Source organism: Panicum hallii, chromosome 1 (assembly GCF_002211085.1).
Source record: "Panicum hallii strain FIL2 chromosome 1, PHallii_v3.1, whole genome shotgun sequence".
Taxonomy (NCBI): Eukaryota; Viridiplantae; Streptophyta; class Magnoliopsida; order Poales; family Poaceae; genus Panicum; species Panicum hallii.
Window position 1 is genome coordinate 43,254,483 of NC_038042.1, and position 12,954 is coordinate 43,267,436.

At 46.3% G+C, this 12,954-nt stretch overlaps 1 protein-coding gene and 1 pseudogene across 1 annotated transcript; both read right to left on the bottom strand.

Annotated features, from left to right (window-relative positions):
* Positions 1 to 2,393: 2,393 nt before the first annotated feature.
* LOC112897165 lies at positions 2,394 to 4,192 on the bottom strand (annotated as a pseudogene).
* Positions 4,193 to 7,118: 2,926 nt separating this feature from the next.
* Positions 7,119 to 11,090, bottom strand: LOC112878719. The gene is made up of 2 exons (XM_025942926.1): positions 10,779 to 11,090; positions 7,119 to 7,524 (listed from the first exon to the last, which is right to left on the bottom strand). The coding sequence occupies exons 1-2, from the start codon at positions 10,977 to 10,979 to the stop codon at positions 7,306 to 7,308; spliced, it is 420 nt and encodes a 139-aa protein (XP_025798711.1). The 5' UTR covers positions 10,980 to 11,090; the 3' UTR covers positions 7,119 to 7,305.
* Between the last annotated feature and the right edge of the window lie 1,864 nt (positions 11,091 to 12,954).

The window sequence follows — 12,954 nt, forward strand, 5'->3', positions numbered from 1 at the left end:
ACATGTTTGGACTGCAAGGAGCGTAATACCCTACGTTCTGTGTGGTGGTTTGTATTGCTTTAAATGATTGTATTTTGGAGGGGTCCCTACCCACCCTTATATATAGTTTGGGGGGATAGGGTTACAAATATCCTATCCATATACGAGCTCAGGAGTCCTACCTGAGTACTACTCGGGTAGTTCCGTTCTGTTTCGACTAGTCTTACTTGTGGCCGAATAGCTTACAAGATGTATAAAAAGTATGGGATATGTCCTATCCCTTATTCTACAATACTCATACCATGTGCGCAGTCCTATGGCACCGGGTCTGACAAGCCCCTGACCTCTTCGTAGTTGAGTACTATAGGTTTCGATTACTTCTGAAGGCGTCTTCAAGTTCTTCTGAAACTCCGTCTTGAAGGTGTTTTTCGAGTACTTCCTTGGCTGCCTCGAGACTGTTAGGTGCTCATGCCCCGAATAGTCTTCTTTTATATGGGGTGCGATGAAACTCGCAATCCAGGAGTAGCCCCCGAGACTTGAATCGAAGAATCAAGCTGAGGGTCAAATTAGTCTTCAATTTTCCGATCTTTATTTTTCAAAAAAATTCAAAAATAAGCTATTGATGACAAGTGTCCTGCACCTCCTCAGCCTTGAATCAAAATCTCAAGGTTTGAAAAAAAGATCCAAAGAATCGTGGCATGCATCATGAAATAAATCTTGAGTTCGAATGATGATTAAAGTGGGCAAATTGATTCAGAAATTCAAAACCCTTTTTTCGGGATGACATCTCTAGAAAAAATAATTAAACAAATAACTTCCTCAAAGAAACACTAAATTATCGCCCAAAACAAATCTTATCACGAGATAAACTCTTCTCGCGCATTGTCCCCAAGCATGGGAGCCAAACGAGTCACCCGAGATACGCTAAGTTGTTTCCTGCGCCCAGCCTTGAGCATGGGAGTCAGGCGAGCCGCCAAAAGCACGCTGAATGCCTTGTTGCGCCCAGCCCCCGAGCATGGGAGCTAGACGAGTCGACGAGGGCACGCCGAGTGCCTTGTCACACCCAACTCCCGAGTGTGAAACGAGCTACCGAAACCATGCCGAAACCACGCCGAGCGGTCTGTGCCGACGAAGTGATGGCCAAGTAAGGCAGCTCTTCGCAGCATACTTCACCCAGCGGCATGGTCCAGGTCTGGTCCCTGCAATGTAAACATTAAAAATATGTTGTAACTGATATATATGATACCGAGTTGGGAGCGAATCCCAGCATTGTAAATTACATGTAAAATTTTTCACGTCTTGCTAGGTCACATAAATTCCCAGGGTAGGTAACTTATTACGTTTAAGCACCTGATCCCTGATAGTCGTAGCCCATAGCGCAGAGAATATGGTCGTATGCACGTATAGGAACATAGACGCATAGAAGAGTCGAGGTCTCACGGTTTAAAGCGTGTGCTACCCGGGTATTTTAGCGGCCATTTTCAGAAAACTAGAGCAGTCAGCGCTGCATGAAAAAAAATAACGCTCGTGGAGCGCATATTATACACCCATAGGTGTAGTCCCGACTACAAGCCCGAAGCTACATGAGTAGTCAGAAATGCAATTACGAGGTGACCACGGAGGCATATGGTTAATATCTAGAGATATAAAAATATTTAGAAAAATATTAAAGTATGACTTAGCTTGATTCGTGGATGATTTGTCGATGAATCCGCAGACGTTGATGGAGCCGTGACGGTTTGTTGATGAAGCTTGATCTGTCGGAGTCGATTCTAACTAGTTATTAACGGTGTAAGATCCGCTCCCAACTAGTTTTCTAGTCGAGATGAGTAGTCGAGATAGTCATCGACGGATCGCCGAACGTCCTCGTCAGCGGAAGTCCTGATGAGTTATCGAGGTACCCAGGAACGCAATTTGGAGTCATGCTGACCTGTTACAGCGTGTATAGTTGCCCACCAATAGCCGCAGCCGTTAGATTTCCAAATTGTTTATCCGCGATCTTCCTTGACGTGAGCTTCGCACGTGGAATCACTACAAGAAAATAGCGTAATTTCATCGGCCAGAAACCGTTGAAAATAGCCTAAAAGCCGTCGAAAATAGCTATTTTTGTCGGCAGACCGACGAAAATAGGCCGACGGAATAAAATCGACGAAAATGAACGCATTTTCGTCGGCAACCAACGAAAATAAAACTATTTTCATCGGCCAGCGAGGCCAATGAAAATATTCGACATATTTTCGTCGGCCCATCCAGCCGACGAAAACGATACAGCATATTTTCGTCGGCCTGCCTAGCCGACGAAAATACTGGGCGCCTGCTAAAAAAAACAGCTGCATATACCAGGAAGCTTTCTTCGGTTTCTTTGCACTCTCCTTCGCCTCGCCATCTAGAAACACTGCAGTGTAGCCCACAAATCATGTGACGCAGGGACACCATCGGGTGGTAATCGTCATCCTTGACACGATCGCCGAGCTCCTGCTGAAGAGGCTCGCCCACAGGTTGTGGCCGAATGCCAGGAGCAGCACGAAGGAGAGGGCGAGGAACACCGAGAGCTTCATCGTCACGGCGACACGGCCACCACGGCACTAAACCCAACTGAGATCATGCAGGTAATCGCCTCCGTGCTAACGCTGCACACATCATTTTGCGGGATAAGTGATCAGTAGTTTGTTTCAAGATGATGAATCAAACTGATGGTACAACGACATTGTCAGTTTAATTTTCATCCGGAGATCAAGCAGTAGCGAGAACACATTTAGTTTACCACATGGCGATCAGCGGCGTGTCGACGGTGGGATGGGGGAGCAAACCGGCGATGAGCACCTGGAGCTCGAACGCCCATAGCTCCAAGCTGCAGCCGAAACGTGGGATGGGGCAGCACGTACTTGAAGGCGTCGGCGGAGAACCCCCTCCACGTCTCGCTGAACTCCTCGGAGAGGAGCACGTTGGCGAGCAGCATCAGGCAGGACGCCCACAGCGTCGCCGAGACCGTGGCGGACGCGCAGGCGAGCCCCAGGCCGAGCACGTTCACCAGCAGGTGCGCGAGCAGGACGTGGAGGGCGAAGGGCGCCACGAAGCAGGCGACGAGCGGGAGCACCACGGACTGCGTCTGCAGGTACCGGAGCAGGCACTGTAGGAAGGCGAAGGCGAAGAGGCTCGAGATCTGAGCCCGGACGAACACCGCGGCGGCGGGGCCCGCGGGGCAGGTGGCATGTGGCCACACGGGGCTGCGGGGGCCCGCAGGGCCGGCGGCGGGGGGCCGGCGGGGGTGGCGCCGGTGGCGCGCGGCGGCGGCGGCGGTGGTGGCGGGGGCCCGCGGCGGTGGCGGCGGGGCAGTGTGGCTGGCGGCTGTGTAAGCAAGACAACCAAATCGTGGGGAGGAGCCAGGTATTTAGGGCACCACTATTTTCGTCGGCCAGATTTGAGCCGACGAAATTAGAAGTATTTTCATCTCTGAGGCCTACGAAAATATAGGCTTTGTTTCATTGGCCTCTGTCAGGCCGATAAAAATACAGCTAATTTCGTCGGCTTTCACAAGCCGGTGAAATAATTTGATAATTTTCGTCAGTTTGTATTGGGCCGACGAAATTAGACGTGGTCCACGAAATTAAGCTGCTTTGGTGCAGTGAATCCAGCATGCACGGGACAAGTATCCTTGATCTTGTACCATGAGGACTCTGATTCGTCAAACATGCTGCTTGAGATTTTCGCAGCGAGCATGTTACGAGATGCATATCGATCGACTGCCTTGATTGGGCGGCCGGTCGCCGGGATTTTTTTTGTTCGGGTGTAGCCGCGCACACAGCTTAGCATCAAGCAAGGGAAGCTGCCCCGACACGGCCGGTCGCACTCGCATCGCGCCTAGCTGGCTAGGATGAGCAGCCGGGGCGACGTGCGTTGCCACGCGCCAGCTTGCCGTAGCCGCGATCTGAGAAAAGTCACAGTTCCTGGATCGGGTCGCGTGGGTTTCCACATCTGATCCGGAAGCAGATGTCGATGGGGTTGTCGATGATATGGCGAGAAGTTGTTGCATGCACCTCGGGCTCTCTGGGTTTGGCGAGGTTGTGGTTGAAATCACCTAGCTATTGGCGATGCAGATTCAGAAGCCGAAGGTAAACGTAGTGCTTTCGTCGAGCACGGCGCTAGTAAAGTTAAACGATGACATCGAGTTTGCCAGTAGCTCTTCGATGAGCGCCCCTACCTGATGCGCCATCTACCAGTGTTTTACCACTAAGCCCACCAAGGAATACCCCTGAGGTGGTAGGTTTTAGGTGGAGTGTCGCCGAGATCTGAAATTCGAAGGTGTAAGGAATACAAGGGTTTAGACAAGTTCGGGTTGCAAGGAGTGTGATATCCCACATCATGTGTGGTGGTTTGTATTGTCTTAAATAATTAAGTTTTGGAGGGGATCCCTGCCCACCCTTATATAGTCCGAAAGAACAGGGTTACGGAGATACTAACCAAATACGAGCTCAGAAGTCCTACCCAAGTACTGCTCAGATAGTTTTCTTATGTTTCGACTAGTTCTACTCGTGGCCGAGTAGCTTACAAGATGTATAAGCTATTGGACATATCACATCCCTTATTCTAGAATATTCATACCATATACGCACCATATGCGCAGTCCTGTAATTCCGCGAGGACGAGATGCTAGCAGCCGTCGCAAACTCAGCGGGCACGTCGAGGGGAGGGGACACTGCGCCACAAGGCCGAGAGGCCGGCGGCTGCTGCAAACTCGGCGCTCGTCGAGGGAAGGGGGTGCTACGCCGCGAGGGCGAGACGTCGGCAGCGGCCGCAAACTCGCGCATGCATCAAATATTGCAGAGGACGGCATCTAAATTGGCAGGGAGGACGGCGCTGTGCGCCAGAGTTGAGAGAGAGAGAGATTGGGAGGGTGAGGGTGGGGTAATAATTCAGCCCAGCACGGAGCGGGATGGCTCGGAATCGCGAGAGCAAGGTTGGTAATAAGCCGAATACTTCCCTATATTAAATTGAGTTTCCAATACCAATTGTCCAATTCCCTAACCAACCAAATAATAGATATTCGATACACTCAATACCAATTCTAAATTCCGAACTTGAATATCTACATTCAAATGGGATGTGTGTTACCAATTTAAGGCTCTGTTTCAGCGTTCCCATAGGTTCCGTGGAGAAAAGTGAAAGAAACCCGCAGAACAGTCTGCGTCAAACACGTTTCTCGCAAACACACTTCGAACGAAACGCTGGATTTGAATTAGCGGGCGCGAAACCATCAAGCAAGGTCGCGGCCGCTTCCCGCTTCCACCAGACACAATTTTTGTGGCCACCCTTCCGAACAGTCCCTAAGACTCATCCCATTAAAATTATTCTGAATTTAATGCAAGAAAAATAAGATGCAAGTGTGCCATGATAATAACCTAATTTTTTTTAATAATGAGGAGGGAGCATGATGCCAATAGGCAAAATGCGCATGGGTAGGGACTATCAGACAAACCCATGTTTGTGGTGTAATTCACAAACCCACACTAGCTCACACCCATTATCTGCCATAGGTGTCAAAGACATTAAGCCTGCCGCCCACAGGCACACATGTGCCAACCAACGTGAAAAACATACTAGTAATAATAGCAATAAGCATCCCTTAGAGCATCTCCAAGAGTACCCAAAACAGATTCCAAAAATCTAGTTTAGGCACCAAACTCTAACTAAGCCCTGAATTCTTATTTTTTGCTCTTTCACAGAGAAAGAGAAGACCTTCCAGTTGCCTCAAATTTTATATCTTTATTACTCTTTAAAAGAGGGAGACATTATTTATCGCCATTCAAGGCGTCAAGTGTTTATACAACTGTTTTGGATAATATCCAGCCTTCATTACTAATCCAAATGAACCTCAAGTCAGTACACAAATGCAAGCTCTAATGTCACATTGCAAAAGAGAAAATGAAAGTGATGATTCTTTGATTATTGTATACAAACTACGATTAGTATAGTGCAAATGTATAGCCTCAATCGAAATCTATCGTAACCGCAGTGATGATTTTGGGTGTTGATCTAATTGGTTTCAGAAAGGCGTTGAAATGTGAAACAGGGTTTCAGTCACCTCAAAACTAGTAGAACCCCGGGATTAGCAAACCAAGCAAACAATAGGGTTAAGGGTTATCTTATATGAGTAGTCTGTGGTTGTACTTGATTGATTGGTTTGTGTTGTGGCGTTATGAATCTGCCACTGTGGTCGGTAGTGCAATACAATGAGCAGAGAGGGTCCTCTTTGATGTAGAATCCTTTGGCGAGGGGTCGCTGCAAATTTATCCTTGCCCTTATCTTTTCCCAAGGACAATTATATTGTCTCCACCTTTGCCAGGACAGATGACCCCATATTTGTCACTCCCAGGCGCTCATATCCCCTATCACAGAGCAATCATTCATTATTGAGCCTCGGCCTACAACTTAAAATGCTAAGCAAACAAACCGGAGTAGCAGCAGTCGACCACTACGCTGCAAGGCGCGGTGTATCGAACGCACAACAATGCGTGTTCCTTTTTGTATACAAGAAAAAAAAAATCTCAACGACATCTAGACTATCCAGAGTCCTTTCAGTCAATTTCAGATAAGGAAACCCCCTATAGTATGGATCCCTTTCAAAAAAAAAGTAAAAGCGGATCAGGAAAACTTCAGTTGGTTCTGATCCTGTAACCCACGCCTCTCCTGGCCTTGGCCTCCCACGAGGTTTGCCTCGGCCTGAGGGAGGCGTCTTCCTCGTCTGGCGCCCCGCGTGCCTGGCGACACGCGAGGCACGCCAGGACGCTAAGCCAGACTCGTTCAACGATGCCGAACGGTGCGCCTCGATCTTCAGAGCGCCCGATGCCCCGTTTCGAGACCAGAAAATCGCGACCCCACGGCCACGAATCTCCCGTCCATGCCCCCATCTCATGTGTCGCGCTCGCGCACGCTTCACTGGTTGAGCATTTTACCAGGCAAATTGCAAGCGCGCGTTCGACCCGGGCGTCCAGCCTACCGGGTCGTGTACGGCGCGCCTCACTGGATGCCCGTACCAGTATACTACGTCTGTACGTGGACCAAGCAAGTGCCTCCTCAAGAAGATTCAACAGCCAAAGCCCAAAAGATGCTTGCTTTGAAGTCGTTACAGAACAAGCACGTGCACGGGCATCCCAGATATTCTACTCTCTTCAGTCAAAACTCAAAAGCAATCCACATCACAAGCGACGGTCCACAGCAGCGTTTACTCAAGGATTCCGCAATGGCGACGTTTGCAAGCTCTGACTACTCACGGAGCTGAAGCCCGGTTATGCTCAGAGATTTTCTAGTAACACTAACTGCGAATCACTAGGCCTTGGGTTTCTCCTCAGCACTGGCAGCCTTGGCGGCCTCCTGGCTCGCTTGGGCGGCCTGGGCGGGGGCAGGCACGGGCTGGATGCGCTCGTAGCGTTTCCTGGTCAGCGTCTCCCCTTTCAGAGCGGCGACGTATCTGTCGTTCGTGTCCTCTTTCCTTTGCAGCTCGCCAAGAAACTCGGCCAGTCTCTCCCTGTTCACTTGCCCCATCATCTGCTTGCCAGGAGTTCATTATCAGTGAAAAATGGGATCACAAATAAAAGCGCAATAAAACATTAGGGGAAAAAACCCTGTATGCATAGTAACACCAGGAACGAAAAAAAGGGAGGAAAAGAGAACAATCAAGCATAGTAAATTCAAACGATTTTGGCAAGTAGTAAACCAGTAATGCAATGCCATAAACACCCCCTGAGAAGCCAGAAGGGAACTGTCAAGTACATCTCTGCACGTGCCTTATATGGGCATCACCAGGTCAGCATGTACCACATGCTCGTACTGCAGGGAGCATATGAAGAAAGGCAAGAAACAGTTTATCACAGTCAGGTCCTTGTACATACAACTTACTTTGTAACATTTGACAATGAGTGATGAGTACAAGCTGGAGGTGTTCAATAACCAGTTTTCAAATGATATACAGTGATCGATTCATGGACAGGCAACTGTAAGCCACCAATTCACCATTACTAGCAAACAACAAGAATAGTAACTGTTACTAGATGGTGAATTAGTGCACCAGAAACAATATACAGACAACAAAAATAGTAACTACTACTAGATGGTGAATTATTATAACAGAAACAAGATACAGATTCTCCTGCTAAGTTACTCCTAAATACAAAACTTAAGAAATCATCAAAACAGCCAGCACATCAAATCCACCCGTCTTTCCCAAACATCAGCTGGCAGCTACATATCACCTTGCGAGCCAACCAAACACATTTGCAATAGATGGGAATCCTCATCTATCCCCTAACTGTTTGCACTCGCCATTTGTTCATCATGATCAGGATCCCTAAATTGGGTTGTTTTGTGTGACTATACTGTTAATTTGTCAACTAGATCCAAACTCTGAGAGAACAATATAGCATTTGCACAGACTAATGAACTTTCTATCAAATGTTTTTCTTCATGAATTTTCCAAACACTTGTTTGTTCTTTTGACGCAATTTGATCATTGAACTGCTCAAAATAGGAGACTGTGGAAGCAGCAGCTCACGCTGCTGAGTGGTCAGTTGCAATACTTAACAAACCAGGGCAATTGAACATTGGCAGCAAGCCATTTGATTTGGTTTTTGGTAGATAGTTGGGATTGAGCCCTGCAGCAGCAAGCTGTTTAATTTTGGCTTTAGAAAAATGAAATATTTTCCACAAGGGTATGCTTTTAATCCATAAATCAGAACAAGTTTGGTCTTGATAAACCAAAAACTAACATGATCTACAAGCCAACAACCACGCCTTACCTAAATGCAAGCTAAATAGCAGTATGAAGGCGTACTTAAAGCAATTTGAATGACAAATGCTCCAATAATAAGACTCATTGGAATTTACCATGTATGACCTTAAGAAGACCATAAAGGCATAAACCCTGCCTGTCCCAACACGAACAAAATTTTAATTGAAACGAACTTTCAGATGGACTGACCAGCAGCGGAAGAAACAATCATTCAACAAAACTATAGTGGTAGGTGTATTAATTTACTCTCAGCAGAATACTGGTGTCTTCCACCTCCAGGCACTAGTAGGGTAATGAGTAATGACTGCTTCCATAGCTCTAAAAGCAAGTTTCAACTAACATATAACAAGAAAATTAACTACCGAAACAATACAAAAATTATAAATTGGACTTTGTGGTTTTGCCACTTTTTTTTTTCTAGAACACGGTTTTGCCACTTGATATATTGGTTTTTGGGTATTATTGGCACTTTGTTCACAGAAGACCAGGTTATTGGGAATAAGCATTTTAACTACAGAGCACCAGCATGACTTCACTATGAGCATAACACTGCCTTAGCAAAAATTACTAACACCCATAGCTATTCAGATAACCATTTATCCTAGACCAGACAAGAATATCGCCTAGATTTCTAACAATAAAAGCTTTTGATTCACATTTGATTGTTATTCCTAACATCATTATCTAGTCCATTCCCTTTCTATTCATACAACAACAACAAAGCCTTTCAGTCCCTTTCTATTCATAGTTAACTATAATTACATAACTGTTGCACTCTGATGCCAATAATAGGTGTGTTATACCGCAACAAAGAATTGCATTTACAGAGGGTCTGGAGAAATAAGGCAAGCTTATGGTGCTTTTGACAGATATTGACTGAACATGAGTAAGCTTCATCAATTATGAAAACAAAGAGCAAAAAAAAAATGTAGTACCAAAGCCAGCTGGTTTCCCTCTAATCATCACTCATGCTTTGGCTGGCGGGTACAGCTATTATTGCCATGAGCTGTAAATGGGATGGATTCAACCATTCCAACCAATACAACTAAGAGTTGGCAATTTACTTCTCACAGCTAAGGATCTTGGTCTGGAAACCAGAACCAGGCAGTCAGATATAGTCATGTAATCAATCTGGTTCAGATATCCTAATCTCATGGGTTCCTAGTTCCTTCGGCGACGCGAGCATCAAATCATGACTTGTGCAAGAAAAGAAAACGTAAAAAGAAGCTAGCTACTCTATTTATCCCTCAAAACATTTTTAGAAACACAAGGCCGAAACCCTAGTTCAGATTCATCAATCGCTCGCACAGTCGCACATGCTGCCGCAACTTTCAAATTCTTGAATTTGAAGTGAAACTTGATTGAACGCGTAAACTAGATCGACCAATCCACTTATAGATCTCCAATCAGTTATCTCAAATCGCAGAACATAATTCCCAACAGTAATAAGGGAGATGCTAATTTTCAGGTGCCTGAAAATTAGTCTATCTCTCAGGCAACGATTCACGACCATTGGATCGAGATTGAATGGCAAGATCATCATCTTCTACCTCAGTCTGCTTCTCATCTAGTCACAGGCTCACAGCATGGTTTTTGTTGTTTCTAGTAGTCAGCTCGCCTCGGCTCGTCGCCCCCGCCTCCCGCCCACCTTCTCCAGCCCTTGCGGCATCCCCGCCGCTGGGCTGCACGCCGCTGCCCCCGCCACGCTAATCCAGCGGCAGTCCCCGCCCCCGCCCCCGCCCCGACCCTTCCCATCCGGGGGTCCAACGCCGCCCGCGACCGGTGGCGCCCCGCCGTCTCTACCGCCACCACTGCCTGACCGGCATGCTCCCTGCGACCCTCCCTCCTAAGCCTGGAGGCACTCATCCCCTTCTCGGCCGGCAGCCCCCCTCCCCTAAACCAAATAGAGCTGTCGCCTGAAAGTTTCTTCAGATTTCAGGCGACTGAAATATAGGTGGTGTGCAGTAATAATCGGTCAGGGCGGGATCTGTGCGAGGGAAGCGCGAGCACGCACCGTGGTATCGGGTCGGGCGGTGGAGCGGAGGTGGGCCTCGAGCTGCTCGTTGCGGGAGCTGGTGAGCTGCATCACGCCGTAGCCGATCACGCCGGGGACGACGCCGCACAGCGCCGCGAAGGTGAAGAAGAAGGGCTTCGAGTCCCGCGTCCGCCGCACCAGCCACCGCCACCCAGCGCTCTTCTCCCACAGGATCGACATCTCCCACCGGACGCCGCCGCCGCCGCCGCCACGGGATGCTCCTCTATGGCTCTACACCTTTCCTCCCCGTCTCGCTGACCGCTCGTTTAGGTTCTAGTTTCTTGTTCTTTTTGTTTTGACGGGCTCTTTTCAATTTTCTTTCTCTTCATTTCAACCTCATTTTTTTTGCTTTATTTTCCTTTTCACAACCAAGAGTGGGGTAGGCTCCTAGCATCAGCAATATTGGTTTATTTTTTCCTTAAATACATGGAAGAACTACGTATCATTATATTAAAAAAGAAATATAAAGGCTAAAATAACCGTAGACAACACACACCCCACTGCGAGGTTTAAGTTACCGGCGATATTGGATTAACTATCCATATTAATGAAATTTCAACCCAATACAATTACCTATTGTCTTTTTTTCTTTTTGCAAAGATCAACCACTTCTAATGCTCCATGTACACTTATACAATTAAATTTATTTGCTCATCATCTATATAGGATATTGGACGTGGCTAACTTACGACTGGTCATTATATATACCTAGCGTACGGCTGCTCCTTTATTAAGAAAACTCTCTGCATGCCATATCTTTCCTTTTCTAAAAAAAAAATCCAGCTAGCACCGGTTAGGACTAAATTCCTACCGGAACCAGACCCGCACGACCACCTCCTATTTTGCTTGCTTCCGGACGATTCAATCTTCTTAATACTGGTAATTTAACTCAAAAATTATAATAAAGAGCAACTTTTATGGACATCGCAAGGAAAGCGTTGAAAAGCTGTAAGCAAATTAGAACATGCAAAGATATTTTCGGCCATCTAAATTCTAAACATTCACAAAAACAAGTCTTTAGGCATCATCCGCTATCACCAGGTTTAGAAAAATGGAATCGCTCCATCATCAAATTTTGTGTGAGCTTGCTATACAACCTATGCACAAAGCACCAAACAAAAGGATTGAATCAGTACAAAAAGGAGGCCGATAATCAGAATATAAAAATGCTCAACGAGAATACAGAATGCTAGACTAAAACTGAATTTTTGCTTCTAAAGTTGATTAGTTGAACCAAAAATAGCAAAAAACTCATCAAAATATGAAAATTTGCTAAAACCAGAACACTAAATTATGAAAAAAAATGATCATGCAACATGAAAAAAAAAGTTGTCATGGAATTGTAAACCACTTAACAATATTTGCTTTCTCTTTTTTTCCAAGTGACTTCCAAGAAACAGATGATAAAGAACAGCAGTAAGCACCAGCAATACAGTAAATAACCAGCCAGTATATACATTTATCTATATTTGAAGTCATATTTTTGTATAAAATAAGTACCTTGTATCTAATCCAATTAAAATGCTTAGAAGTTTGTGCCAAAAATTGTCTACCTCTCTTACACAAAAAACATTCATGTATTCAACTCATATAATTCTTCACCCCGACCTTTTACATGCAGGGTACACACCATTTGCATCAATATCTATTGTCAACTCTAGATCCTCAAGCTACTAGCCTAGCTATCCAACTCTATACCGCAAAAATGCAAATGACAATGAGCAACTTTTTGAAAAACCATAAACAAAGATTTGAAAATTTATAAGCAAATTACGACATAGAAAAAGCATGCATTTATAAGGTGTGTGCATCCTTTCTTTTCTTCATGATATCATATGTCGGAGAAATTCTCCAGCCGGGTGGCGGAAAGCACCCGCCTAATCCTAGTTAAGGATGGGTTTGGAGGGGATTTAGGAGCGCTCGATCGGTGGACTATGTCGGAGGAATTCTCCAGCCGGGTGGTGGAAAGCACCCGCCTAATCCTAGTTAAGGATGGGTTTGGAGGGGACTTAGGAGCGCTCGATCGGTGGACAGATGAACGCAGGAAGGACACGGAGATTTTAGAGTGGTTCGAGCCGCCGGAGCGTAATACCCTACGTCCACTATGGTATTGTATTGATTGTAAGAGCCTTGGATGGAACCTAGCCTGGACTTG

Excerpts from the sequence above, each read along its gene's own strand:
- LOC112878719 (XM_025942926.1), bottom strand. The coding sequence starts at position 10,979 with ATGTCGATCCTGTGGGAGAAGAGCGCTGGGTGGCGGTGGCTGGTGCGG. Across the intron at positions 7,525-10,778 it reads CCGCCCGACCCGATACCACG|ATGATGGGGCAAGTGAACAG; the intron begins GTGCGTGCTCGC and ends CCTGGCAAGCAG.